The following is a 26,197-nucleotide window of genomic DNA, read 5'->3' on the forward strand; positions in this document are numbered from 1 at the left end:
GTTGTCCTTCACTGAAACACATTGATATAAACGGTTTTATAAATACACGGTTTAAAGGCACAGTAACACCTGTTTCTATTTAAAAACAACGTCTATAGAAGGACTGGCTTTACGGGGTGGGCTTGTTCATAGGTGTCACCAAGAGAAGTTCTGCGATGGTCGGGAAGGGAAATGGCGAGAATTGTGGACGAAATGGAAGAAATAGAGAAAAGGTTGGAGAAGCAACAGCTGTGCTGGAGTGCGATCAATATGGATGGCCGTGCTGATGATATGGAGGATGAGGGTCAAGGATCTGAATGGTCTAGTGGAAAGAAAGGAAGAAGAGGGATCATACTGAAAGCAGTGGAGAGTCTAGTGTAGAAAGCAAAAAGGTCAAGGTAGGACAAAAGAGTAATAATGTGTCCGAGTGAATGGTTTGATGAGATCACATGGACTCATTTACAACCTATCCGTCTAACTAATGCCGTATAGAAAGAGAGCCCAGTTCATTAGAAATGGTAGGTTGCTAATATTTTGTTAGAGCCAGGCTCAGCAAGGGAATCTTCTGCAAATGGAAAAGCTTAATGGGAAGCTTATGCTAGGTTGAGGTGAGTCCCAATATCTATGTCCACAGATATTAAAGAAAATGTTAAGGGAGGCAGAGTGACTAAGGCCAAAAGGTTGATCAGTAGGAAAGCGGGTCAAATAAGTAAAAGCTTATCAGTGATGCTCAGGTTTGAGAAAGTTTTGCCGGGAAAAGTATAGATAGGATTCCTTAGTTTCAATGTCAGAGAATTTTGAGGTTGTGGTAGAAGTTAGTAGCGATTTATTTAGTTTTTACTTGTATTTTTCATGGAAGTACAGAATTGGGCAGATCATGACTGATCGTACATTTCAGCACAGTAGGTGGCAGCACGTACTTGAAACGCTTGTTTGCGGACCGCCATGATATCGAAGAAGAAGAAAGCTGGCCTTACTGAGACACATTTCTTACCGGAACGTACTGAATTAAAACATTTCCTACACGGACTGTTTTGAGTGATGCACAATTCTTTAGATTCCGACTGGTGTCCAACTTGCAGCGACGTCTTGTAAGTAATGACCCACCCAAAAATGATCAGTAGCTATGTCGCAAACAAATGTACATTTTATGTACAGTTTTTTTTTAACTATTTGTTTTTTTCAGCCACATTGTTTAGTGTCAGAGAAAGAGAGTTATGAACGACTGGAGTCCAGTGGCAAAAGTCTACGACCCTCTCAAGGCGGGCAGCATCGATGGCACAGACGTGGAGCCCCATGACCGGGCCGTCTGGAGAGCCATGGTCGCCCGCTACAAACCCAACAAAGCCGTGGTGGGGGACCCGCTCCTCACTCTATTCGTGGCCCGCTTGAACCCTCAAACAACGGAGGAGAAGCTGAATGAAGTGTTTTCCAATTACGGGGATATCCGCCGGCTGCGCCTGGTGAGGGACCTAGTGACTGGGTTCTCTAAAGGCTATGCCTTCGTTGAATACAAAGAGGAGAGGTCCGTGGTCAGGGCGAGGCGAGACGCCAACAAACTAGTGGTGGACCAAAGTGAGTTGTTTGTGGACTTCGAGCAGGAGAGGACCCTGAAGGGATGGGTACCTCGTCGGCTGGGCGGAGGGCAGGGGGGCAAGAAGGAGTCTGGTCAGCTGCGGTTTGGTGGGAAGGACAGACCCTTCCGCAAACCCATCAACCTTCCTGTCACCATGAACCAGGAATGGGGTGGTGGTAGCAGAGAGTGTGAGAGAGGAGGAGAGAGGGAGGAGCGCTACAGAGATGGGTCCCTGAGCCGTGAGAGAGAGACTGATTGGGGGAGTAGGGGGAGGAGAGAGAGGGGTGTAGAAAGGGAGTACCACCGAGAGAGGAGGGATAGGAGTTATGAGCGGGAGCCGACGAGAGAGCGGGAGTCGACGAGAGAGCGGGAGTCGACGAGAGAGCGGGATGACAGGAGAGAGAGGGATGACAGAAGACACAGGGATGATAAGTACAGACACAGAGACAGGAGATGAAACTCAGTGGTTCCTCTGACTTCTCTGACATCTGAAAGGATGCATGGGTGGAGAGTGATGTGGAGCAAGTAATACAAAAACGTGTGGACTACATTGGTCTTTTTTTTCTCACCTGGATGGTGTGGACAGGTGATGTCATCTGTAACCTTCTGCTGGCCTGGCTCAGCAGGGTGTTATTATCTACCTGTTGTTCTTTATGCAGTGAATAAAGTTTGTTTTACAGTCTGATTTTGAAGAAAGTTGACATAATACATGAAACATTCTGGGGATCACCATATTTATTGAGTTTGCATATCTGAAAAAAAGGCAACAAGCTGTATGAAAACTGAGACATTTATCATATTTAAAATCCTTCCAATAGAAATCTACTTGGTGTGAAGCGGGTCCATAAAGTTTGTTGAAAAAGAAGGATGTCTTGCATATATTGACATCTTCCCTCATCTTCCCTTGTTTGGATAGATTCTGTATTTATTTCCCCTTTGTGTACATTTTGGTGTAGATGTTGCCACCAGACAAGATATAACCTTTCTCGACTATCAATCCCTTTTGTCACAAATAAGTGTTGCCCTAGTTTTGCGCCTTGATTAAGTGTCTTGCATCATAAAATAAATGATTGAAAAGTTGTCCAGTCATAGTAATAGTATTAATGATCTCTTAGCATAGTGAGGTTGAGGCGTTATGTCTGCCTGACTGCTGAAGTCAGGACTACTCATTATCAAGAACCTCCCTCATCCACACTAACCATTTTACTTCTCACAAACCATCTTGCAGCCACAGCACAGAGTTTGGCAAACTGTCATCCATGTTTAAACCAAATATTCCACAATGACATTCAAATTTGCATTCTCAATGGTGTTTTTAGTTTGTGTTGTCACATTTGGTTCCAACATGGCACCCATTCAAAATGTACATGTATATATCAAATATACAGTTAGCCAAACTTGCATATTTTTGTCTCTCTTGCTTCATATGTACACCACTTGGCTAGTCCTGAAAACAAAAAAGCAGTATCTAGTTAAATAATTCCAAAACAAAAATACTGTCTTTCCATAAGACATTGTAAAACTACAACCTTCTGTGCTTCATTCACCACTGGAAAAATATAAACCCATAACATTTTCTTTAAATTAGGCAATCCCATCTCAACACCCAGTAACGTATTAATTTATGTGCAAGGTCGATCTGTAAAAAACCACCACATCTGTTCACACACTTTTTAGCTGGTGAGGTGGGCCTAGCCATAGTGCCCTCGAGCTGCCTCTAAGGACATGACGGGTCTAGCTCAGGGCCAAGGGAGTATAAAGATGGTTCAGAGCCTACTACATCTGGGTCAGCACTGCCACCATTATTTGAATCATTTAAAAAAACATGCCCACTTGTCTTCAAGGTTTCTTTACTGGATTGAACTCTCCTCTTTCTTCTTCTGTGTCCCATGATTCTCTATCTGGAGTGTCTCGTGTGGTTCCTCTATCTCGATCTCCTGTCACCTCGTTCCACAATCCTTCCAAGCCTGACTCTATCTCTCACACGCCTAGTGTATCCCTGCCTGTTCTATCACAAAGGGAACCGCTCTGAGCATCCATCAATTCTGGTGGGTTTCACTTTGGGATAAAGAAAGGCTCCTCTTCACCCTCAAACCTCTGTGATTCCTGTCACTTAGAAGCAAAAATGTCATACAATCCCATTGTGCTGCAGCAGGCACACTAAGCACAGTCCCAAGGCAAGGCAAGGATTTTACTGCCAAAGCCAGGGTGGTTAGGTTTCACTACTCTAGATGCTGGGTGAATGACTCTGTTACTTAGAGCTGATGGTATTTCAGTGTCAGTATGTATTTCAGTAGGTGGATGGCTGTGCTGAGCTGTAGGTGTGTGTACTGTGCAATAAGCTAACCTTTACGATGCCTTTAAGTGCATTGCAACGTTACAGGGAAAGAGTTCTGAGTGACATCATCAAACGCTGTCCAATCACTACATGTGCTGCAAAGCCTCCTGGGCCTGTTCTGTGTACACCTCATCATTCCCCGCCCACGAGCTGAAGCTGTCATCAAACTGTGCATTCCGCTGGGAGTTCCGCCTCTTGTCACGAGAGAAGAAGCTAAACCTGGGAGAGAAGAGGAAGCATGGAAGAACAGAGGAGGAAGAGAGGAGGGAAGAGTCGAGAAGGACAGAGAAAAAGAGAGACAAAAAAGTGGACTTCACTACTCAGCGTCATTGTTCCTTTATGTTCTCCAGACATATTATTTAGAGTCCTGGTTATAACTGTTAAAATACATAGAAGTGAGATGCATTTCTACCAGTGGAGGCTGCTGAGGGGAGGACGGCTCATAATAATGGCAGGAAAGGAACTAATGGAATGGCTCATGTGTTTGATGTATTTGCTGCCATTCCACCTATTCTGCTTCAACCATTACCACGAGCCCGTCCTCCCCATTTAAGGTGCCACCAACCTCCTGTGATTTCTACCTAGTGAGTTATGAGTGGAGACTGAAAGGACATCTGGGTTAGAGCACAAAGCAACAGGAGCAGAGAAAAAGCAAAAGTTTTATACAAATCTGTTAGTGAATTGGAAACGGGAGTGAATAAACATTCTATTCTGATTGGCTGATTCTAATAATCTACCATCTTCACACTGGACAGTGATTTAGATATCCCCACAATCAGCCAATCAGAATACAAACACCTACATGGGGTGGGAGGGTCCATGCAGGTCCGATAAACAGGGCCCAGAGTTTTTACTGGTTAGATCACAAGGTAAGAAAAACTCCTGGCCACACGAATAAAAGCATTGGATGGGGGGTGTTAGCTAACAGTGAGTGACACAGAGGCCAACCAATGACAGGGGTCGTACAAGGGATATGAGACGTCTGATTGGCTGTAAAGTGGGGTCATCTGGAATCAACCCAGCCGCCACCATCGGCATTATGGCTGTGAAGATCCTGTCACACAGAGGTACACACACACACACATACACAGGTATAAATAAATATACACACGCGTATACCCGCACAAGCACATACACACACAGACATTCACAAAGAGGCAAGCAGAGAGAGAGAGACAGAGGGAGAGGGACCACATCAACCACAGCACATTTCATTTACATTCTTCTGCTGTGAGATGTAGCCATGTTGTTGTTGCCAGATGGTGGTTACTTTAAACCACACATGCTTATTTAGTTGACCAGGAGATAAATGCACGTGCGCATCATAAATGCGATATGTTAAAGGTATCCAGTGTATCTGTGTGATTGGTACGTACAGGCGTTTGATTCCTGACTCAGGCTGCGCGTTGTGTCGGGGCCGTGCCCTCAGCTGTTCGGGGGATGGGGAAGGAGTGGGAGGCCCGGTCTCATCCTCCACCTCTTCACTGGAGAGAGGAAGAACAGTCATCACTCCATTACCATCATCATCAGCATTGTCAATATTGTTCACTTTTAACTTCTTAAATTAAACCTGACAAACTGCGATAATCTCATCTGATTGTTTATGTTTTTCTAAACATGTTCTGTTTATATGGTAAAAATAAAGATGGCTGCCTTTTGTAGTAGGCGACCTCCTCCTGCAGCACGAACACTTTGGACTTGAGCTCGTTCCTCTCATGCAGAACGTCTCTCAGCTCCTGTAGTGTGAACCGGGGCCTGTTGGGATCCTTCTGGTCCAGGCCGTCCACCTCCTCATCACATAGTGCCTCCTAGTGGGGGACAGGCACATTACACCATGGGATGATGAAAGGAAGAGAGGAGGGCAGGAAAGGAAGGAATAGAAGAAAGGAGGGATACCTTGGTAAAATGTTGAAACAGAGCAGGTGTGTCCTGATCACACATCGCCTCCTGGTGGCACAGGAAGAGAACTGTAGGTCAGACCCTGGGCCCTGTTACAATACTAAGGCAATGCACCCTTCTCTCCTTCCTGCCTTCCTTCCTTACCTCAGATACTGATCTTCAGACTAACTCATTGCTTGCAACCAACAGAGGTCAGTCATGCAGCAAACAGTCTTTTAGCAAGTCACTGTGTAGCAAATGAAGCGTGAAAAAAAGAGGCATGAACAACCAGTCATGCTATTATCATGACTGGCTAAACTAACGTTCTAATGCTCTAAGTTCTGTTGGTGCCAACTACATACTTTGCCATTGCAGATGAAAGGAAAGAGACTGAACTAGTCCATGGGGTGTCAGTGCAGTCTATGTTTAGATGTGACAGCTGCAGTGGTACAGTCTGACCCAGTTATCTCACACACACACACACACACACACACACACACACACACACACACACACACACACACACACACACACACACACACACACACACACACACACACACACACACACACACTGACATAGTTGGTAGAGGGACACTTAATTCACACATGCTCTATGCCATCTAAATCAACATTTAGGGTGTTCAAACTGGGGTAGTAGAACTGCAGGCAGGAGCACACACACACTGTGCATGTACAGTAGCTGGCAAAAGTTTGGACACACCTGCTCATTCAATGTTTTTTCTTTATTTTTACTATTTTCTATATTGTAGAATAATAGTAAAGACGTCAAAACTATGAAATAACACATATAGAATCATGTAGTAACCAAAAAAGTATTAAACAAACAAAATATATTTGAGATTCTTTAAAGTAGCCACCCTTTGCCTTGATGACAGCTTTGCTCAACCAGCTTCATGAGGTTGTCACCTAGAATGCATGTCAATTAACAGGTGTGCCTTGTTAAAAGTTAATTTGTGGAATTGGGTATACAGAAGATAGCCCTATTTGGTAAGATACCAAGTCCATATTATGACAAGAACAACTCAAATAAGCAAAGAGGCAAAGAGAAACGACAGCCCTTCATTACTTTAAAGACATGAAGGTTAATCAATCCGGAATATTTCAAGAACTTTGAAAGTTTCTTCAAGTGCAGTCGCAAAAACCATCAATGATGAAATATGAGGACCGCCACAGGAAAGGAAATTACGGTTACCTTTGCTGCAGAGGATAAGTTCATTAATTAGAGTTAACTGCACCTCAGATTGCAGCCCAAATAATTGCTTCACAGAGTTCAAGTAACAGACACATCTCATCCTCAACTATTCAGAGGAGACTGCGTGAATCAGGTCTTCATGGTCAAATTGATACAAAGACCCCACTACTAAAGGACACCAATAAAAAGAAGAGACTTGCTTGGGCCAAGAAACACGAGCAATGGACATTAGACTGGTGGAAATCTGTCCTTTAGGCTGATGAGTCCAAATTTGAGATTTTGGGTTCCAACTGCTGTGTCTTTGTGAGACGCAGAGTATGTGAACGGCTGATCTCCGCATGTGTGGTTCCCACCGTGAAGCATGGATGAGGTGTGATGGTGTGGGGGTGCTTTGCTGGTGACACACTTTATTTAGAATTCAAGGTATACTTAACCAGCATGGCTACTAGAGCATTCTGCAGCGATACGCCATTCCATCTGGTTTGCTCTTAGTGGGACTATCATTTGTTTTTCAACAGGACAATGACCCAACACACCTCCAGGCTGTGTAAGTGCTATTTGACCAAGAAGGCGAGTGATGAAATGTTGCATCAGATGATCTGGCCTCCACAATCACCCGACCTCAAACTAATTGAGATGGTTTGGGATGAGTTGGACAGCAGAGTGAATTAAACACAGCCAAAAAGTGCTCAGCATATGTGGGAATTCCTTCAAAACTGTTGGAAAAGCATTCCAGGTAACTACCTCATGAAGCTGGTTGAGAGAATCCCAAGAGTTTGCAAAGATGTCATCAAGGCAAAGGGTGGCTACTTTTGAAGAATCTCAAATATAAAATATATTTAGACTTGTTTAACACCTTTTTAGTTACTACATGATTCCATATGTGTTATTTCATAGTTTTGATGTCTTCACTATTATTCTACAATCTATTATTATTATATTACACTATTATTCTATTATTCCCCCTCTTCAAAGGGGGAGACACCCTGGACCCAAACTGTTACAGACCTATATCCATCCTGCCCTGCCTATCTAAGGTCTTCGAAAGCCAAGTCAACAAACAGGTCACTGACCATCTCGAATCTCACCGTACCTTCTCCGCTGTGCAATCTGGTTTCCGAGCCGGTCACGGGTGCACCTCAGCCGCGCTCAAGGTACTAAACGATATCATAACCGCCATCGATAAAAGACAGTACTGTGCAGCCGTCTTCATCGACCTTGCCAAGGCTTTCGACTCTGTCAATCACCATATTCTTATCGGCAGACTCAGTAGCCTCGGTTTTTCTGATGACTGCCTTGCCTGGTTCACCAACTACTTTGCAGACAGAGTTCAGTGTGTCAAATCGGAGGGCATGCTGTCCGGTCCTCTGGCAGTCTCTATGGGGGTGCCACAGGGTTAAATTCTCGGGCCGACTCTTTTCTCTGTATATATCAATGATGTTGCTCTTGCTGCGGGCGATTCCCTGATCCACCTCTACTCAGACGACACCATTCTATATACTTCCGGCCCGTCCTTGGACACTGTGCTATCTAACCTCCAAACGAGCTTCAATGCCATACAACACTCCTTCCGTGGCCTCCAACTAATCTTATACGCTAGTAAAACTAAAAAGAAAGCTTTTCAACCGTTCGCTGCCTGCACCCGCACGCCTGACTAGCATCACCACCCTGGATGGTTCCGACCTTGAATATGTGGACATCTATAAGTACCTAGGTGTCTGGCTAGACTGTAAACTCTCCTTCCAGACTCATATCAAACATCTCCAAACGAAAATCAAATCTAGAGTCGGCTTTCTATTCCGCAACAAAGCCTCCTTCACTCACGCCGCCAAACTTACCCTAGTAAAACTGACTATCCTACCGATCCTCGACTTCGGCGATGTCATCTACAAAATGGCTTCCAACACTCTACTCAGCAAACTGGATGCAGTTTATCACAGTGCCATCCATTTTGTCACTAAAGCACCTTATACCACCAACCACTGCGACCTGTATGCTCTAGTCGGCTGGCCATCGCTACATATTCGTCGCCAGACCCACTGGCTCCAGGTCATCTACAAGTCCATGCTGGGTAAAGCTCCGCCTTATCTCAGTTCACTGGTCACGATGGGAACACCCACCCATAGCACGCGCTCCAGCAGGTGTATCTCACTGATCATCTCTAAAGCCAACACCTCATTTGGCCGCCTTTCGTTCCAGTTCTCTGCTGCCTTTGACTGGAACGAATTGCAAAAATCGCTGAAGTTGGAGACTTTTATCTCCCTCACCAACTTCAAACATCTGCTATCTGAGCATCTAACCGATCGCTGCAGCTGTACATAGTCTATCGGTAAATAGCCCACCCATTTTTACCTACCTCATCCCCATACTGTTTTTATTTATTTACTTTCTGCTCTTTTGCACACCAATATCTCTACCTGTACATGACCATCTGATAATTTATCACTCCAGTGTTAATCTGCAAAATTGTAATTATTCGCCTACCTCCTCATGCCTTTTGCACACAATGTATATAGACTCTCCTTTTTTTCTACTGTGTTATTGACTTGTTAATTGTTTACTCCATGTGTAACTCTGTGTTGTCTGCTCACACTGCTATGCTTTATCTTGGCCAGGTCGCAGTTGCAAATGCGAACTTGTTCTCAACTAGCCTACCTGGTTAAATAAAGGTGAAATAAATAAAAAAATAAAAAAATAAAAACAATGTAGAAAATAGTAAAAATAAAGGAAAACCTGTGAATGAGTAGGTGTGTCCAAACTTTTGACTGGTACTGTATATATAATACAGTATATACTGTATATATCCTTCCCCGACACACACACTGACTGTAACGTATGCATATGCACACTCCAACACATACTGATACTGTATCCATACACAATCCCTCACTCTTCATCTTACTCTCAAACACACACTTATGTGGTAAAGTTTAGTTAGGGAAAAGGGTTCACTGACTCACATGCTGAACTACCAAGGTTTGCTGGATCAAAAACACAGTCCTTGACCGGTCACTCAGGCAGCACTCTGTTCTCTAGCTAAACCAGCATCTATAGAACACTGTTTAGGGGGACGGTGGCGGTGCAAAGGTTAGAGGTCACGACAAACACACCATTCTGGGGGCGGCTAGCTAGCACTACGGTGTTACCCATAGCAACACTGCCTCTTCCTCTACATCCTCATCAGCATCCAGGGACGGGAGACGCGGGGCGGGATCGTAATGCCCCAACCGCAGCTCTGGGGGGTAGTGTCTGTCTGGTTCGGGCCAGCCCCCACCCTGAATCCCCGCCTCTGAGGAGGGAATACCAGGCTGGGGGGAGGGGGAGGGGAGTTATTGTACCTTTTTTTATCCAGGTTAGTCTCACTGAGATCAAATCTCTCTAGAAAATTCTTACAGACATTGTAAAAGGAAAGTGAAAACATAAATCGTACTGCAGAGTATTGTGGGTGATGAGTGTACAACTGAGTGTACAACACATTAAGAACACCTTCCTAAATATTGAGTTGCACAGCACCTCAGAACAGCCTCAATTTGTCAGAACATGGACTCTACAAGGTGTCGAAAGCTTTCCACAGGGATGCTGGCCCATGTTGACTCCAATGCTTCCCACAGTTGTGTCAAGTTGACTGGATGTTCTGGGTGGTGGACCATCCTTGATACACATGGAAAACTATTGAGCGTGAAAAACCAAGCAGTGTTGCAGTTCTTGAGGTACACAAACCAGTGCACCTGACACCTACTACCATACTATATTCAAAGGCACTTCAATCTTTTGTATTGCCCATTCAGCCTCTGAATGGCACACAAACACAATACATGTCTCAACTGTCTCAAGGCTTAACAGTCCTTCTTTAACCTGCCTCCTCCCCTTCATCTACACGGATTGAATGTGATTTAACAAATTACATCTGTGAAGGATCACATCTTTCACCTGGATTTAGCTGGTCAGTCTATGTCATGGAAAGGGCAGGTGTTCATAATGTTTTGTACACTCAGTGTACGTGTTACACTTGCTGTATGAAGTCTGTGAAAAATCTGTGTTTAATTTGGCTACCAGTGAACCCATTTGGTGACTATACAGGTCATTGTCAGGTCACTTTTAGCTGTCCTGATTTGTCTGGCTGCCATTCTGTCTCTTTTTATATCCCTCTGGTTGGATGGTTGGTTGGCTGGTTGGTTGGCTGGTTGGCTGGCTGGTTGGTTGGCTGGTTGGCTGACTGTGGAGGGGTAGAAGGGAGGAAGGCTATTTCTGTCTGGCCCCCTCCCTCCACCTCCAATGATAGCTAGGTCATGTTTTCCGATGAGGCAGCGACTCCATGCTCCCTGACTCACTAGCTACAGCCAGGCTCTACAGGCTGTGAGTCAGACTGCTATAAATGAACTCAGGCTGCAAAGATACTCTCATAGATGTGGAAAGAAAAGAGAATACCAGCACACTGCATGTGACTCTGCCAGAGCCTGCTAAGGTTATAATGTAGCACCTGGGTCTGCTGGGAGCATGTCTGCCTGTATAAACTGTATAGTTACATGTGCAGGTGAGTGTTTCCTGTGTAGCTGTGCCTGGCTGGGTTTGTGCGACCTGAGCAGGTGTTGTTATTACCTGTGCAGGGGATGGGAGCTGGGGAGGAGGCACCTCTGGACCCTGAGGGGGCATGTCTCCTTGCAGTCGCTCCCTTAAACGTGTAACTTCCTGCCGGAGTGCTCCCATTTCCTGTACCCGTGCCTGAGCTCCCGCCTCCAGTTCCACCTTAAACATACAAATATAATACATTTAAAAAATAATTCTGAACTCTTTTGTTTTGCATATACAGTTGGTAAAACAATATGTATTACACATCCTAAGGGCTTGGAACCTTCTGCTCGATGAGGGCTTTCCCTTGAGCTTCCACCACAGAGATCTTATGGCGCAGGTCATGGTTGATCTTCATCAGACGAGACTGCTGCTGCTGGAGCTAGAAAGAGGTGAAGGGAGGGAGGGGAAGGGAGATGCAGGGATATGGATGGATGGGGTAGAGATAGAGGGGGGAGAAATGAGAAGAAGTGTGAGAGAGTTAGGGGACAGGCAGAACAGAGCATGGGTCATAGAGAGAGAACAAGTACAGGAGGATGTAATAAAGAGGGAAACAGAGAAAGAGAAGAGAGTTAATTGATCCATCAAATCAATACACTTGAATAAATAAACAGATTCCCCACACCCTACAAGGAGTCCCTGACCCCTGACCACTGACTTAAGGTCAGCTTTTTGTTCTCCCTCCTAATGGCTAAGGGTAGAATTGGGGAAGGGTTAGCTGATCTTAGGTCTATGTATAGGGAGGGACAACTTCTACCCCAAGCAAGCACCCATCCTGCCGCCCTTACTGCCTCAACGTCCTCATTCTTGAGCGTGAGCTCGCGGTCTTTGGCTCGGATCTCGTCTCTCTGCTTGTCCACTACCTCCTTCAGCTTCTTCATCACCTGACGCTCCCGCTCCGACATACCTGGCAACGCAACAAATCAACATCAGATCTGACAACCTGAGATGCAGAGCAGTAAGTATTGAGGAACAATATAAAGGCCTGGCAGCCAAAACACAGGAGAAAGGAGCCAAGTTAGAACAACATGAATACCCTGTGTGTATTATGTGTACACATGTTGAACTGCATGGGAGAATACATCAAGTGAATATGAGCACAGCAGCGGAGTTCCTGTCTGTGAGCCCGACTAGGTTTAAAATAGAAAACAGCACACACACCTGATTTCTCTGACACAGACACTGCGTACCCCTGGCTGACACAGCCCTGAATATAAACGATGGAGGAAGCAAGACTTTTAAACTTCAGTCAGGACTCACTGAGCAGGTGGAGAGGGGACTGGGGGGACTTTGTGGAGACTTATGTGTGCATGAAGCATGATAATGCAGTGTGTGTGTGTCTAGCAGGTGTACGGAACACTGAGGGTGGTCTGTCTCTGTGCCCGTCTTCTTGTATGTGTGTGTGTGTGTGTGTGCGTCAGGGGGACTGTATCCCCTCTGTGACATCACAACAGAGCCACTCACAGTGATGAGACTGGCTCAGCCTCAAACACAGAGAAGGCCTCCTTTGTGTGTGTGTGTGTGTGTGTGTGTGTGTGTGTGTGTGTGTGTGTGTGTGTGTGTGTGTGTGTGTGTGTGTGTGTTTGTGTGTGTGTGTGTGTGTGTGTGTGTGTGTGTGTGTGTGTGTGTGTGTGTGTGTGTGTGTGTGAGAGAGAGAGAGAGAGAGCGAGGGAGCGACGGTGTACATTGAGTGTACAAAACATTAGGAACATTGAGTTTACAAAACATTAGGAACACCTACTACTTCCATGACAGACTGAGCAGGTGAATCCAGGTGAAAGCTATGATCCCACTCACTTCAATCAGTGTAGATGAAAGGGAGGAGACAGGTTAAAGAATGATTTTTAAGCCTTGAGACAATTGAGACATTGATTATGTATGTGTGTCATTCAGATGGTGAATGGACAAGACAAAACATTTAAGTGCCTTTGAACAGGGTATGGTAGTAGGTGTCAGGTGCACCTGTTTGAGTGTGTCAAGAACTGCAACGCTGCTGGGTTTTTCCCACTCAACAGTTTCCCTTGTGTATCAAGAATGGTACAGCACCCAAAGGACAATTGTGGGATGTTTTGGAGTCAACATGGGCCAGCATCCCGTGGAATGCTTTCGACCCCTTGCAGAGTCTATGCCCTGACAAATTGAGGCTGTTCTGAGGGTGTTTGTATGGTATGCATGTGTAACCCACATTCTTTCAATATTGTTATTGTGTGTGCACTGTAAACCCAATGTGCCCCATTACTAAAAACTTTTGAGGAAACCTGTTGCCTTTAATATACTGTATCTTTTAATATATGATTTTGTAGTCTTAACTCAAACTGATAGAGTCACTGTGACCCTGTAGGGGGTCCAGATTTAAGTTGTATCAGCTTAAAATGTTTGAGTAATGTCTCCCAATATAATTTCCCAGTGTGCCTTGCCTTTTCAACTGAATTGTAGTTACCACCCATGACTGTATTTGTGTTAGGTCCGTGAATGAGGACCCAAAAGCGAATTAACAAAACAGAGTTACTTTAATGACGAAAACAAAACGTAGGCTCAGACGGACAGGCAGATTCCGACAGGACAGGACAAGGTTACAGTAACACGACGATGGTCTGGTTCAGGCATGAATGACACAAACAAACAAACAAGAATCCGACAAGGACAGGAGCAGAAACAGAGGGAGATATAGGGACCTAATCAGAGGGAAAAAGGGAACAGGTGGGGAACGGGGTGAATGGGTAGTTAGGAGGAGACAGGGAACAGCTGGGGGAAAGAAGGGGAGAAAAGGTAACCTGACACGACCAGCAGAGGGAGACAGGGTGAAGGGAAAGGACAGAGACAAGACAACATGACAGTACCCCCCCACTCACCGAGCGCCTCCTGGCGCACTCGAGGAGGAAACCTGGCGGCAACGGAGGAAATCCTCGATCAGCGCACGGTCCAGCACGTCCCGAGAGGGAACCCAACTCCTCTCCTCCGGACCGTACCCCTCCCAATCAACAAGGTACTGGTGACCACGGCCCCGAGGACGCATGTCCAAAATCCTGCGGACCCTGTAGATGGGTGCGCCCTCGACAAGGATGGGGGGGGGGGGGGGAAGACGAGCGGGGGCGCGAAGAACGGGCTTAACACAAGAGACATGGAAGACCGGGTGGACGCGACGAAGGTATCGCGGAAGAAGAAGTCGCACTGCGACAGGATTAATGACCCGAGAAATACGGAACGGACCAATGAACCGCGGGGTCAACTTGCGAGACGCCGTCTTAAGGGGAAGGTTCTGAGTGGAGAGCCAAACTCTCTGACCGCGACAATATCTAGGACTCTTAGTTCTACGTTTATTAGCAGCCCTCACAGTCTGCGTCCTATAACGGCAAAGTGCAGACCTGACCCTCTTCCAGGTGCGCTCGCAACGTTGGACAAAAGCCTGAGCGGAGGGGACGCTGGACTCGGCGAACTGAGATGAGAACAGCGGAGGCTGGTACCCGAGGCTACTCTGAAAAGGAGATAGCCCGGTTGCAGACGAAGGAAGCGAGTTGTGGGCGTATTCTGCCCAGGGGAGCTGTTCTGACCAAGACGCAGGGTTGCGAAAAGAAAGACTGCGTAAGATGCGACCAATAGTCTGATTGGCCCGTTCTGCTTGACCGTTAGACTGGGGGTGAAAGCCGGAAGAGAGACTGACGGAAGCCCCAATCAAACGACAAAACTCCCTCCAAAATTGAGACGTGAATTGCGGACCTCTGTCCGAAACGACGTCTGACGGAAGGCCATGAATTCTGAAAACATTCTCGATGATGATTTGTGCCGTCTCTTTAGCAGAAGGAAGCTTAGCAAGGGGAATGAAATGAGCCGCCTTAGAGAACCTATCGACAACCGTAAGAATAACAGTCTTCCCCGCTGACGAAGGCAGTCCGGTGACAAAATCTAAGGCGATGTGAGACCACGGTCGAGAGGGAATGGGAAGCGGCCTGAGACGGCCGGCAGGAGGGGAGTTACCGGACTTAGTCTGCGCGCAGACCGAACAAGCAGCCACGAAACGACGCGTGTCATGCTCCCGGGTGGGCCACCAAAAACGCTGGCGAATGGAAGCAAGCGTACCCCGAACGCCAGGGTGGCCGGCTAACTTGGCAGAGTGAGCCCACTGAAGAACGGCCAGACGAGTAGGAACGGGAACGAAAAGAAGGTTCCTAGGACAAGCGCGCGGCGACGGAGTGTGAGTGAGCGCTTGCTTTACCTGCCTCTCAATTCCCCAGACAGTCAACCCGACAACACGCCCCTCAGGGAGAATCCCCTCGGGGTCAGTGGAGGCTACTGAAGAACTGAAGAGACGAGATAAAGCATCAGGCTTGGTGTTCTTAGAGCCCGGACGATAAGAAATCACGAACTCGAAACGAGCGAAAAACAGCGCCCAACGCGCCTGACGCGCATTAAGACGTTTGGCAGAACGGATGTACTCAAGGTTCCTATGGTCAGTCCAAACGACAAAAGGAACGGTCGCCCCCTCCAACCACTGTCGCCATTCGCCTAGGGCTAACCGGATGGCGAGCAGTTCGCGGTTTCCCACATCATAGTTACGTTCCGACGGGGACAGGCGATGAGAAAAATACGCGCATGGGTGGACCTTGTCGTCAGAGAGGGAGCGCTGAGAAAGAATGGCTCCCACGCCCACCTCTGACGCGTCAACCTCGACAACGAACTGTCTAGAGACGTCAGGTGTAACAAGGATAGGAGCGGATGTAAAACGATTCTTGAGGAGATCAAAAGCTCCCTGGGCGGAAACGGACCACTTAAAGCACGTCTTGACAGAAGTAAGGGCTGTGAGAGGAGCTGCCACCTGACCGAAATTACGGATGAAACGACGATAGAAGTTCGCGAAGCCGAGAAAGCGCTGCAGCTCGACGCGTGACTTAGGAGCGGGCCAATCAATGACAGCTTGGACCTTAGCGGGATCCATCTTAATGCCTTCAGCGGAAATAACAGAACCGAGAAATGTGACGGAGGAGGCATGAAAAGTGCACTTCTCAGCCTTCACAAAAAGACAATTCTCTAAAAGGCGCTGGAGGACACGTCGAACGTGCTGAAGATGAATCTGGAGTGACGGTGAAAAAATCAGGATATCGTCAAGGTAAACGAAAACAAAGATGTTCAGCATGTCTCTCAGGACATCATTGACTAATGCCTGAAAGACAGCTGGAGCGTTAGCGAGGCCGAAAGGAAGAACCCGGTATTCAAAGTGCCCTAACGGAGTGTTAAACGCCGTCTTCCACTCGTCCCCCTCCCTGATGCGCACGAGATGGTAAGCGTTACGAAGGTCCAACTTAGTGAAAAACCTGGCTCCCTGCAGGATCTCGAAGGCTGAAGACATAAGAGGAAGCGGATAACGATTCTTAACTGTTATGTCATTCAGCCCTCGATAATCTATGCAGGGGCGCAGAGACCCGTCCTTCTTCTTGACAAAAAAAAACCCCGCTCCGGCGGGAGAGGAGGAGGGGACTATGGTACCGGAGTCAAGAGCTACAGACAAATAATCCTCGAGAGCCTTACGTTCGGGGGCCGACAGAGAGTATAGTCTACCCCGGGGGGGAGTGGTTCCCGGAAGGAGATCAATACTACAATCATACGACCGGTGTGGAGGAAGAGAGGTGGCCCTGGACCGACTGAACACCGTGCGCAGATCGTGATATTCCTCCGGCACCCCTGTCAAATCACCAGGCTCCTCCTGTGAAGAAGAGACAGAGGAAACAGGAGGGATAGCAGACATTAAACATTTCACATGACAAGAGACGTTCCAGGAGAGGATAGAATTACTAGACCAATTAATGGAAGGATTATGACAAACTAGCCAGGGATGGCCCAAAACAACAGGTGTAAAAGGTGAACGAAAAATCAAAAAAGAAATGGTTTCGCTATGATTACCAGAAACAGTGAGGGTTAAAGGTAGCGTCTCACGCTGAATCCTGGGGAGAGGACTACCATCCAGGGCGAACAAGGCAGTGGACTCCCTTAACTGTCTGAGAGGAATGTCATGTTCCCGAGCCCAGGTCTCGTCCATAAAACAGCCCTCCGCCCCAGAGTCTATTAAGGCACTGCAGGAAGCTGACGAACCGGTCCAGCGTAGATGGACCGACAAGGTAGTGCAGGATCTTGAAGGAGAGACAGGAGTAGTAGCGCTCACCAGTAGCCCTCCGCTTACTGATGAGCTCTGGCTTTTACTGGACATGAAGTGACAAAATGACCAGCAGAACCGCAATAGAGACAGAGGCGGTTGGTGATTCTCCGTTCCCTCTCCTTAGTCGAGATGCGGATACCTCCCAGCTGCATAGGCTCAGCTCCCGAGCCGGCAGAGGAAGATGGTAGTGATGCGGAGAGGGGGGCAACGGAGAACGCGAGCTCCTTTCCACGAGCTCGGTGACGAAGATCAACCCGTCGCTCAATGCGAATAGCGAGTTCAATCAAGGAATCCACGCTGGAAGGAACCTCCCGGGAGAGAATCTCATCCTTTACCTCTGCGCGGAGACCCTCCAGAAGACGAGCGAGCAAAGCCGGCTCGTTCCAGCCACTGGAGGCAGCAAGAGTGCGAAACTCAATAGAGTAGTCTGTTATGGATCGATTGCCTTGACATAGGGAAGACAGGGCCCTGGAAGCCTCCTCCCCAAAAACAGATCGATCAAAAACCCGTATCATCTCCTCCTTAAAGTCCTGATACTGGTTAGTACACTCAGCCCTTGCCTCCCAGATTGCCGTGCCCCACTCACGAGCCCGTCCAGTAAGGAGAGATATGACGTAGGCGACACGAGCAGTGCTCCTGGCGTAAGTGTTGGGCTGGAGAGAAAACACAATATCACACTGGGTGAGGAACGAGCGGCATTCAGTGGGCTCCCCAGAGTAACACGGCGGGTTATTGATTCTGGGCTCCGGAGATTCGAAAGCCCTGGAAGTGGCCGGTGGATCGAGGCGGAGATGGTGAACCTGTTCTGTGAGGTTGGAGACTTGGGTGGCCAGGGTCTCAACGGCATGTCGAGCAGCAGACAATTCCTGCTCGTGTCTGCCTAGCATCGCTCCCTGGATCTCGACGGCTGAGTGGAGAGGATCCGAAGTCGCTGGGTCCATTCTTGGTCGGATTCTTCTGTTAGGTCCGTGAATGAGGACCCAAAAGCGAATTAACAAAACAGAGTTACTTTAATGACGAAAACAAAACGTAGGCTCAGACGGACAGGCAGATTCCGACAGGACAGGACAAGGTTACAGTAACACGACGATGGTCTGGTTCAGGCATGAATGACACAAACAAACAAACAAGAATCCGACAAGGACAGGAGCAGAAACAGAGGGAGATATAGGGACCTAATCAGAGGGAAAAAGGGAACAGGTGGGGAACGGGGTGAATGGGTAGTTAGGAGGAGACAGGGAACAGCTGGGGGAAAGAAGGGGAGAAAAGGTAACCTGACACGACCAGCAGAGGGAGACAGGGTGAAGGGAAAGGACAGAGACAAGACAACATGACAATTTGTTAGTGACAGAGACACGGTTGTTCAATTCGTTCATTCTCAGTCAAAGTGAGTTCCTAGGTGAATGTTATCATTATAATTAAACTCATAACAATACATTCATATCTCATAAAGTCTTACTTTGAGGCCAAGCTTTACCTGTCACGTTCTGACCACAGTTATTTTGTGGTCAGGGCGTGAGTTGGGTGGGCAGTCTATGTTTTCTGTTTCTATGTGGGGTTTCTTGTTTGGCCTGATATGGTTCTCAATCAGACGCAGTTGTTAGTCATTGTCTCTGATTGGGAACCATATTTAGGTAGCCTGTTTTCTGTTGGGGTTTTGTGGGTGGTTGTTTTCAGTCTTTGTGTGGCTGCACCAGATAGAACTGTTTCGGGTGTCACGTTTGTTGTGTTGTAATTTGAAGTGTTCAGTTTTTTGATTATTATTAAATCAAGATGAACACTAACCACGCTGTGCTTTGGTCCTCTCCTTCTTCCATCGACGACAACCGTTACATTACCCTACTACAGTGGCCTGAAACTCATGGTTTACAGGCCACATCAGGCCTAAAAAATTCTGGTAACTTTATTGAAATTCCCATATATAAAAAAAAAAAATCCCACAAAGGATTTCCAGGAATAATCCAACCGCGATTTCTGGAAAACTTGGAAAATTTACCAGAATTAAGCAACCCCAGGTGAAAGTCACATTACATTGGCTTTCAAAGTGATGTGTAATTCCTATTGGTGTCCTGCTGAAGTTAGGATATCCAACAGTTTCAATGTTTATTCACCCGAAACCTGCATTCATAATGACTGACATGTTTAGGAGCCGTGTGAGCAGGCAACCTAAGCCATATAAACTGGAACAACATTTTCAGTAACGGGTGCAAAAAATCGAACTAAATGATTGGATTAGTTTAGTATATGATTAATCACTCAATGTACATGCAAAAACAGATTTTAAAAACAATTTTAAAGAAGTTCATTTGTTATCATAACTTAAATGGAGTTGATGTGACTTCTCATTAAGTTTTGAGTCAGTACCAGATAAACATTTAAAGTAATAATGCATGTGTGGGTTAAGAGTCCAGGGTGTAGAGTGAGGGGTTTAGGGTTGAGTACCTTCGTGCCTCTGTATGTCCTCTTCACTCATGGGATCTTTGATGGACATGTTAGTGAGAAGAGTCTTGTTCTCTTCCTGAAGTTGAGCGATCTGAGACAACAGGTCCTGGGCCTCCCCTCGCCATACATCTTCTACCAGCTCCAACTCCTACACACACACACACACACACACATACACACACATAGAGTTAACATATACACACACAGAGAGATACCTCGTCTGCCCTGAAAGAACTTCACTTGACTCTATGCAAACTGGATACCATACATCCTGAGGCTGCCTTTACACACATCCTGCCTTTACATACAGCCTTTACATACGTCCTTAGGCTGCATTTATTATAACCGGGGATTTTAACAAAGCTAACCTGAGAACTAGACTTCCAAAATTCTATCAGCATATTGAATGCGCGACACGAGCTGCTAGCATTCTGGATCATTGCTACTCTAACTTCCGCGATGCATACAAAGCCCTCCCCCGCCCTGCTTTTGGCAAATCTGACCATGACTCCATTTTGTTGCTCCCAGCCTATAGACAGAAACTAAAACAGGAAACGCACGCCATCCGTTCTGTCCCACGCTGGTCTGACCAATTGGATTCCACTCTTCAGGATTGCTTCGATCACATGGACTGAGATATGTTCCAGATCGCCTCAGACAACAACATTGATGTATACGCTAACTTATTAGCAAGTGCATCAGAGATGTCGTACCCTCTGTGACTATTAAAACATTTCCTAACCATAAACCGTGGCTTGATGGCAGCATTCGCGCAAAAATGAAAGTGCGAACCACCGCTTTTAATCATGGCAAGACGACTGAAAACGTGACCGAATACAAACAGTGCAGCTATTCCCTCCGCAAGGCAATCAAACAAGCAAAGCATCAGTATAGAGACAAAGTAGAGTCGCAATTCAACGGCTCAAACACAAGACGTATGTGGCAGGGTCTACAGTCAATCACGGATTATAAAAAGAAAACCAGCCCCGTTGCGGACATCAACGTCTTGCTCCCAGACAAATTAAACAACTTCTTTGCTTGCTTTGAGGACAATACTGCGCCACTGACATGGCCCGCTACCAAAGCCTTTGGGCTCTCCTTCTCCGTGGCCAACGTGAGCAAAACATTTAAACGTGTTAACCCTCGCAAGGCTGCCTCAGAGCATGCGCAGACCAGCTGGCTGGTGTGTTCACGGACATATTCAATCAATCCCTATCCCAGTCTGTTGTCCCCACATGCTTCAAGATAGCCACCATTGTTCCTGTTCCCAAGAAAGCTAAGGTAACTGAACTAAATGACTATCGTCCCGTTGCACTCACTTCTGTCATCACGAAGTGCTTTGAGAGTCAAGGAGCATATCGTCTCTACCATACCTGATACCCTATACCCACTCCAATTTGCTTACCGCCCCAATAGGGCGATGCAATCACCATCACACTGCACACTGGCCTATCCCATCAGGACAAGAGGAATACCTATGTAAGAATGCTGTTCATTGACTACAGTTCAGCATTTAATACCATAGTACCCTCCAAACTTGTCATTAAGCTCAAGACCCTGGGTCTCAACCCCGCCCTGTGCAACTGTGTCTTGGAATTTCTGACGGGCCGCCCCAGGTGGTGAAGGTAGGAAACAACATCTCCACCCCGCTGATCCTCAACACTGGGGCCCCACAAGGGTGCGTTCTCAGCCCTCTCCTGTACTCCCTGTTCACCCATGACTGCGTGGCCATGCACGCCTCTAACTCAATCATCAAGTTTGCAGACAACACTACAGTGGTAGGCTTGGTTACCAACAACGACCAGATGGCCTACAGGGAGGAGGTGAGGGCCCTCGGAGTGTGGTGTCAGGAAAATAACCTCTCACTCAATGTCAAAAAAACAAAGGAGATGATCATGAACTTCAGGAAACAGCAGAGGGAGCAAACTGTTGCATATACCCTGACTCTGTGTGAAATGAACGCAAGAGAAGTGACACAATTTCACCTGGTTAATATTGCCTGCTAACCTGGTTCTTTTAGCTAAATATGCAGGTTTAAAAATATATACTTCTGTGTATTGATTTTAAGAAAGGCATTGATGTTTATGGTTAGGTACAGTCGTGCAACGATTGTGCTTTTTTCGTAAATGCGCTTTTGTTAAATCATCCCCAGTGTGGCGAAGTTGGCTGTCTTTGTTAGGAAGAAATAGTCTTCACACAGTTTGCAACGAGCCAGGCGGCCCAAACTGCTGCATATACCCTGACTCTGTTGCAAGAGAAGTGACACAATTTACCTAGTTAAAATAAATTCATGTTAGCAGGCAATAATTAACTAAATATGCAGGTTTAAAAACATATACTTGTGTATTGTTTTTAAGAAAGGCATTGATGTTTATGGTTAAATACACGTTGGAGCAACGACAGTCCTTTTTCGCCAATACATGCATGGATTATATGCAACGCAGGACACGCTAGATAAACTAGTAATATCATCAACCATGTGTAGTTAACTAGTGATTATGATTGATTGATTGTTTTTTCTAAGATAAATTTAATGCTAGCTAGTAATTTACCTTGGCTTCTTACTGCATTCGCGTAACAGGCAGGCTCCTCGTGGAGTGCAATGAGGCAGGTGGTTATAGCGTTGGACTAGATAACTGTAAGGTTGCAAGATTGAATCCCCGAGCTGACAAGGTAAAAATCTGTCGTTCTGCCCCTGAACAAGGCAGTTAACCCACTGTTCCTAGGCCGTCATTGAAAATAAGAATGTGTTCTTAACTGACTTGCCTAGTTAAATAAATAGAGGTGTAAAAAATGTATATATAAATAAATAAATCTGCCAAAACGGTGTACAAAAATACCGATTTCCGATTGTTATGAAAACTTGAAATCGGCCCTAATTAATCAGCCATTCCGATGAATTGGTCGACCTCTAGTGTGAGGTGCATCTTCCTGGCATGGTTTAGGACCACTCATTGGCTCTTCTGTTGGTGTTTCCTTTATTTTTCCAGTTACCTGTATGCGCTTGTGATAAAACTTAATCCACAGCTATTTTTTTATAGAGAAGCTATTGATCCTCTGTGGCTAAGTTAAGCTCTTTGGTTTATTTTGAACATTTGAGACCCAGCTCCTGTGGTTCCAGTAATGTATTTTTTATACATATATAACATTAATTCTGCCCCTGGGCCCCCTACGGGCTTGGGCCCAGGGCAAAGGAACATAACTAGGGATAGAGATATAGGTTTCATGTAAATGTGACATGTTATAGACCTACTAGCAAATTGGATGCAGTCTATCACAGTGCCATCCGTTTTGTCGCCAAAGCCCCAAATACTACCCACCACTGCGACCTGTACGCTCTCGTCGGCTGGTCCTTGCTACATATTTGTCGCCAAATAGGTAAAGCTTCGCCTTATCTCAGCTCACTGGTCACCATAGCAGCACCCACCCGTAGCACGCGCTCCCCAAAGCCAACACTTGCACATCTATCACTCCAGTGTCAATTGCTAAATTGTAATTACTTTGCCACTATGGCCTATTTAATGCCTTACCTCCTTACTTCATTTGCAATGTAGCCTATCCACAGTCAATCAAGTTGTCATTAATGTCAGATTCATATTTTAGAGCGGGTATATCAGTGGTTAGATTTTCAATTATATTAATATATAGTATCGGCCAACTATTCAAAATGCCTAGTACACTTTACAAAGTTATTGTTATAACAATGTAATTGCATTATTCTCATGATGGCAAATTAGTTGCCTTCTCTTTCTGTTCTTTCTATTTGTTTTCTTTCTTTCTTTTCTATTTTTTGTTACCAGTATTGTCATATCTTCACCTTAAATGATTAGGTTATTATGCCTATTATTAGGCCTACTGTTATAAATTAGGCTACGTTTGGTAACAACTACCCCTATTATTAATCTCAGGCCTATGATTTATCTCATCCTGTATAAGATAATTGTGACCTTCTTGTGTTTCTTCTCTTTCTCCAGCCGGTCCATCCTCTCCAGGCGTAGTTTATCCAGCTCCAGCCTCAGCTCATCTGTCTCCGGGCTAATGCTGTTCCTACTGACCATCACCTCCACGATTTCCAGCACCCGCACTACTTTGGGCATGAGCCTGGACAGAGCCTCGCAGCCGTACTGATCAATGATCCTCTCAAACTCTTGGCCCACTACCGCGGCTATGTCATACACGTCCATAACCGTTAAATCGGTCACATTCTTTTCCAACGCTGACCCGAACTCCTCCATGTCTGGCTGGGTGGGTGAGTTTGTATTCTGACTGTACCCCACTCTGGCTGCTTTCCGTAGACCCACCCTGCTTACCCGGTCTATTATATTTCCTTCGCCACAATAAACTTCCTCCCTTAGGAAAAACTATTGACTTTTCGTCGTTCGGCTCGTTCTGTGTGTATCTGTTCCACTTCAATTAATCCTTAAATGCGTATCGATTGCGTTTTTCTACTCCTGTCGGACGTCTTGTAAGGGATTTCTGATAAATTTGATGAAATCACCCGGCGCTGTCCCATTGTGGTCTTGTCTTTGCTGTCGTTCTTTTCCGATTCTGTGGTCAGATTGCAGTTTGTAATGCGCATGTCAGGAATATCAATCGCATGAGGTCGCTGCTAGGTTGAACTTGGAAAAAATAATAGAACATGACATCTCAGTCTGAGTGGTATATTATCTCCCACTAGTGGCAAAAAAAAATCAGTTGTTGGGACAGAATACAGGGCACATAGCCATATTTTTCACCTAGTCGGCTAAGGGATTTGAAACGTCAGCCTTTTATTTACTGTCACAAACAGTCTTAGCCACTAGGCTACCTGCCATCCTATGGTGATAATTAATGAGGGGAGAAGGATTAGACATAGGCATCATAATTAATCCCACAATATTATAAATCAGATCAGTGTAATGACTGGATTGTGTTTATTATAGAAAGGATAACATTGACTATGGAAATCCACCCTGCACTAAAGTATACTGTCAAATGAAACATGTACAATATAATAAACTTAAAATAGTAATCAATAAAATACATACATTGGTCCAATATGTAAACACATACTTCAAGTAGTAGACTATAAGGCCTAACACATTCACAGATAAAACTATTCCGAAAATTTGGCTAACCACGCTTCTTTTCTTTCATTGAGTGAGTTTTGTGGGAGAAGGAGGAGGAATTGATTTACATTTTATTTAACTAGGCAAGTCATTTAAGAACAAATTCTTATTTACAATGGTGGCCTACCCTGGCCAAACCTGGACAACGCTGGGCCAATTGTGCGCTGCCCTATGGGACTCCCAATCACAGCATGTTTTGATACAGCCTGGAATCAAACCAGGGTCTGTAGTGACGTCTCTAGCACTGAGATGCAGTACCTTAGATCGCTGCGCCACTCGAGAGGGGGAGGAGGAGGAAGAGGATGGTGAGGAGGAAGATGAGGAAGAGCAGGGAGGAGGAGGAGGAGAGAGAAACAAACAAAGCAAGGTGCAATGGGAGGGGTTAGGACATAGCTGTTGGGAGGTGAAACTAAACAGGAGATTTACATGATGATACACTGGAACTTGGTACTGATTCACTAGACCTTAAAACAACATACTGGTAAGTGGAAAGACAGAAATACCCAGAAACAATAGAACACATGCAATGGGCTTTTCTAGTTTTTATGTTACCATTGAGGGATAGTTGAGTTTATCTTACCAAAAATCAGATTGTGAGGATAAAACACAGCACAAAATGTGATATTAGTGCATCATTTAATACTGCACTTGAACTTATGGTTTAAGGCTATCGAATGTGTTGAGGTACAATACTTTATGTACTTAGTGTGTAGATAAACTCAGCAAAAAAAGAAATGTCCTCACTGTCAACTGCGTTTATTTTCAGCATCCTTAACATGTGTAAATATTTGTATGAACATAACAAGATTCAACAACTGAGACAAACTGAACAAGTTCCACAGACATGTGACTAACAGAAATTGAATAATGTGTCCCTGAATAAAGGCGGGGTCAAAATCAAAAGTAACAGTCAGTATCTGGTGTGGCCACCAGCTGCATTAAGT

General features: G+C 45.8%; 2 protein-coding genes across 9 annotated transcripts; one reads left to right on the top strand and one right to left on the bottom strand.

Annotated features, from left to right (window-relative positions):
* The first annotated feature begins 105 nt into the window (after window positions 1–105).
* Window positions 106–2,632, top strand: snrnp35 (small nuclear ribonucleoprotein 35 (U11/U12)). The gene is made up of 2 exons (XM_021622843.3): window positions 106–1,070; window positions 1,166–2,632. Exon 2 carries the CDS (start codon window positions 1,197–1,199, stop codon window positions 2,010–2,012), a length of 816 nt encoding a protein of 271 aa, XP_021478518.2. The 5' UTR covers window positions 106–1,070; window positions 1,166–1,196; the 3' UTR covers window positions 2,013–2,632.
* On the bottom strand, window positions 2,276–24,456 carry LOC110537079 (RILP-like protein 1). 8 transcript variants are annotated; one of them, XM_021622839.3, is made up of 11 exons: window positions 24,093–24,456; window positions 20,146–20,293; window positions 12,344–12,462; window positions 11,839–11,937; window positions 11,586–11,732; window positions 10,133–10,294; window positions 5,790–5,840; window positions 5,547–5,701; window positions 5,270–5,377; window positions 4,860–4,947; window positions 2,276–4,112 (listed from the first exon to the last, which is right to left on the bottom strand). In XM_021622839.3, exons 1-11 carry the CDS (start codon window positions 24,378–24,380, stop codon window positions 4,107–4,109), a joined length of 1,371 nt encoding a protein of 456 aa, XP_021478514.3. In that variant the 5' UTR covers window positions 24,381–24,456; the 3' UTR covers window positions 2,276–4,106. The 8 variants fall into 8 exon arrangements, with proteins under 8 accessions (XP_021478514.3, XP_090048004.1, XP_090048003.1 ...); XM_090191878.1 differs by lacking the exon at window positions 10,133–10,294; XM_090191877.1 differs by lacking the exon at window positions 5,790–5,840.
* Window positions 24,457–26,197: the final 1,741 nt, after the last annotated feature.

Source organism: Oncorhynchus mykiss, chromosome 12 (assembly GCF_057628025.1).
Source record: "Oncorhynchus mykiss isolate SJ-2025 chromosome 12, ASM5762802v1, whole genome shotgun sequence".
Taxonomy (NCBI): domain Eukaryota; kingdom Metazoa; phylum Chordata; class Actinopteri; order Salmoniformes; family Salmonidae; genus Oncorhynchus; species Oncorhynchus mykiss.

Bases quoted from the DNA above. Each gene is read 5' to 3' on its own strand.
- snrnp35 (XM_021622843.3), top strand. From the start codon at position 1,197: ATGAACGACTGGAGTCCAGTGGCAAAAGTCTACGACCCTCTCAAGGCG.
- LOC110537079 (XM_021622838.3), bottom strand. From the start codon at position 24,380: ATGGAGGAGTTCGGGTCAGCGTTGGAAAAGAATGTGACCGATTTAACG. The intron at 5,378-5,546 runs GCAGCCATCTTT...TCCTCTCTCCAG, and splicing joins GAGGTCGCCTACTACAAAAG to TGAAGAGGTGGAGGATGAGA. The intron at 4,113-5,269 runs GTACGTACCAAT...CTTCTCTCCCAG, and splicing joins GAGTCAGGAATCAAACGCCT to GTTTAGCTTCTTCTCTCGTG.